Below are 3,386 nucleotides of genomic sequence, written 5' to 3'. Positions count from 1 at the left end.
CCTTTAAATTACATCCCTGAAAAGAAAATTACAGATTTAACAATGATATAAAAATACTGTAAATCTGTTAGAATTTGTATTAAAAATAAAGAAAACAAAGCACCTTATTATTATGACAGAAATGTTTCCATAAAGTACCTGTAAAATATTCTAATAATCTGATCCAGCTGTAATTTTACAGGAAGGGCTTTTTTTCCTACAAGGATGTTATTTGTAATATTAATGAATATTATCTGTAGTCGCTGTTTTCAATCATTGTCAGTGGCTGCTTTTTGTTGTTTTTGGTTGCTGTTTCTGATTTTTTCAATCAAATATTAGTCACCATTAGTCATTTTCAGACTCCGTTTTCGGTTGTTTTTAGTCGTCTCTAGTCGTTGTTTTTAGTCACACTTTTTAGTCGTTTTCAGTTGCTTGTTTTTAGCATTTTAAGTCACTTTTTAGAATAAATTTTTAGTCATTTTTAATTGGTGTTTTCAGTCGTCTCGTCATTTTTAGAATAGTTTTCATTCATTGTTATTTGCTGTTTTCTGTCGATTTCTGATGCTGTTCTCTTTAACTCATTTCAAGTCGCTGTTATCAGCTGTTTGCTGTTGTTTTGAGTCACTAGTTTTTATTCACTTTCAAACCCGGAGGTTAACATCAGAAGCAGGCGCCGTGGCTCCAGACGTTCTCAAGCATTTATGTTCACTTAAACCTGGATCTGATTGTAAACTGAACCAAACAGAGTGAAAACAGCATTCAGGGCACAAAGTAAAATAAAAACAGTTCACATTAGCCTCAGTCTGGGTCGACGTTCTGGTGTCAATCAGTGTTGAATATTAATGCTGCAGTATTTATTCCAGATTAATAAATATCTGCACACCGATCCACCCAACAAACAATCCAGAACATTACTTTCAGCTTTGAGGAGAACTCGTCTGATCTAAATGTGTTCTGTTGTCTCCTCACAGGAATCACTAATAGACTGCTACAAACCCACAGAGGTGAGTCCAACACACCTAAAATCACCTGTTTGATGCTCAAACCGTTACTCAAGCAGCTGACGGGACTCCTCGGTGCGTTCTGGGCCGGTAAACGGGGGTTTGTCCGAGGTGGACTTAAGCTATTTTGGTGATTAAAGGTGACCAATCAGGCGGCGGCGCTCCCCGGACCTCCATCTGTCATGGTGCCGGGTCAAACGCTACAAGGACGTCCAGCCAGGTGGACAAACACCTCCAGACTCCCGTAATCCTCCCCCGAGCAGCGCCGAGGACACTTAAAACCCCGCAGAGATAAACAGGAGAGGAGGAAACTTAGAGGAGACGAAGGAGAGGAGGGATTATAAAGAGATGGGAGCTGAGGAGGAGGAGGAGGAGGAGGCAGTAATTAGGTCAGAGTCACCGCGGGTATAACGAGGTTTATATTCCAGCAGATTCTCCTGTTTCATCACAGACCTCCAACAACCTTCAGCCTCTTTGTCCTCCTGATTTAAATCTCTGTGGATCAGTTTTTATGCTCGACTCCTTCAGCTCATATCAACGTCTTCTCGACTCCTTCAGCGTTGTTTTGATGCTCACGTTAACCGTCTGACTGCTGCCAGCTTAACTCATTCACAACATTCATAAACATCTCACGCACCTCGTCTTTATTTACTGAAACTAGATATTTACATCCAGCTGTCTGTCATGTTTGCCCTTTATTAAACTTTATCCTACATGTAAATAATAAAGAATAAATAAATGTTTTGCATCCATCTTGATATAAAGTCTGTTAAACACAAACGAATCAAGTCATCAGACGGGCTTCAGTTTGTCAAATCAAACAGGAACTAATCACGTTTTTTAATAATCTTGTTCTTGACTTGTGGTTGTGTCTGACTCTGGGTTTCTCGCCTCCCTGCAGGACTTTGTCCGCGAGCTGCTGGGCAGGATAAGGGGGATGAGGAAACTCAGCGCTCCAACCAAGAAGGGCCTATAATGGTTTCACTGGGAACCACCAATCAACCATAAACTCCCGTCATCTCGGCTCCACCTCCAGTACCGAACCCACTACGACACGGACCGTCAGAATAATCCGCCGAAGCGTCATAGGAGCTGTTCTGCAACCTGCAAACCCGCACCAGTAAACCCATGAGTAGAGCACTAGTCGTCCATCCCACCCCCCACACAGGTGTATTATAATAATATCTGACTGTTGAAAGGTACGCAAAGCCAACGTGTTTGAATCACCACAATAAAAGCCCTGGAATGTGCCAGAACTGCAACTTTGCTTTTCAAACTAGAAGTCAAACAGCCATAACGAGAAGAGGTGGTCAAAAAAAACAAAACAAAACAGAAGTTGCAGTGGGTGAGAACTTAGCCGTAGCACGACGTAAACACAGCGCTTCATGATCCCGTCGTTTTCTACTGAGGTGTTTTTGCTGTTTTAAGCTGTACTGTATGTTGCCATTTATCGTTCATGTGATTGAGACGTGCTTTTTGTTTTTTTGTCCTTATTACCCGAAGCAGCTCTGTCCGTTCATTTTAGAAACACGCGGAGCTTCGGTTCTGTCCTTTTTGATCGTGGAGACGACGCCGTTAGCGAACCAGGCTAACGCGGCGTTTTTTTTCTCCCAGCGTTCTAGTTCACCACAGCGAGGCATGATGGGTGTTGTAGTCCTCTGCGTTGGGACTACAAGCACCTGAATGATTGGCAGCCTTTCACTGGTCGCGTTATTCGGTGTTCTTCATGCTCATCACCGCACATATCAGCCGGTCATTAAGCACAAGCGTTGCTTCTCACCTGGTTCGCTGCTGACTGACAGGTGTTGCCTTTAAGGACATTCAGGATCAGTCCACCTTTTACTCAGAACCTCAAAATACGAGTCAGAACCTGAAGAAAGCTCCGACCTGTCGAGTCCTGCAGGGGAAGGTGTGCCAGAACTGGGAGCGTTACATCCGAGAGCTCAACCCGTCATTAGGGCGACGCGGTGCTAACACACTGATCGTTTGTTGAGTTTGTGAAACACCTTGGAGTGGGCGCAGCATTTTAAGACGTTTTTTCCAGGTTGCAGAATATATGTTGTAATTGCATAATCCCAGTTTTAAATGGTTGGATGGACTGCGGCTGCTCCGACACACTCAGAAACCCTGTAAGCTCTGGAACAATCATGACTCTGAGAGGCCCAGTTTCACTTTAGTCAGTGGAGCAGATCGAAACCTGCGATGTGACGCAGTTACAGCAGAAGGTGATGCAGCCGAATGCGACGTCACGGAAACGTCAAAGATTTTTACCCTTTAGATTAAATACCCAAAGTAGGAACTCAATAGAAGTCAGTCTCTATCCTTCTCTCATCAAACTTGTCCTGGTGTAGAAGCTCTTGATGATGATGTTCTCTGGATGTTCTCCTGCTGGAATGTTCCTCTTCT

The 3,386-nt window shown here is 43.4% G+C and overlaps 1 protein-coding gene across 1 annotated transcript in view; it reads left to right on the top strand.

Moving 5' to 3' along the window:
• The window catches only part of ppp1r14c (protein phosphatase 1, regulatory (inhibitor) subunit 14C), a 30,782-nt gene extending 27,416 nt beyond the window's left edge, over positions 1-3,366 (top strand). The window contains exons 3-4 of the mRNA XM_008297012.1: positions 951-983; positions 1,882-3,366. Of these exons, the coding sequence (XP_008295234.1) occupies positions 951-983; positions 1,882-1,956 (108 nt within the window). The 3' untranslated portion in view covers positions 1,957-3,366. The remainder of the gene's footprint in view (positions 1-950; positions 984-1,881) is intronic.
• Positions 3,367-3,386: the final 20 nt, after the last annotated feature.

This window comes from Stegastes partitus, unplaced genomic scaffold (assembly GCF_000690725.1).
Source record: "Stegastes partitus isolate 25-593 unplaced genomic scaffold, Stegastes_partitus-1.0.2 Scaffold1176, whole genome shotgun sequence".
NCBI lineage: Eukaryota > Metazoa > Chordata > Actinopteri > Pomacentridae > Stegastes > Stegastes partitus.
Note: the sequence above shows the minus strand (reverse complement) of the source record. Positions and strands in the feature narration are given on the sequence as shown.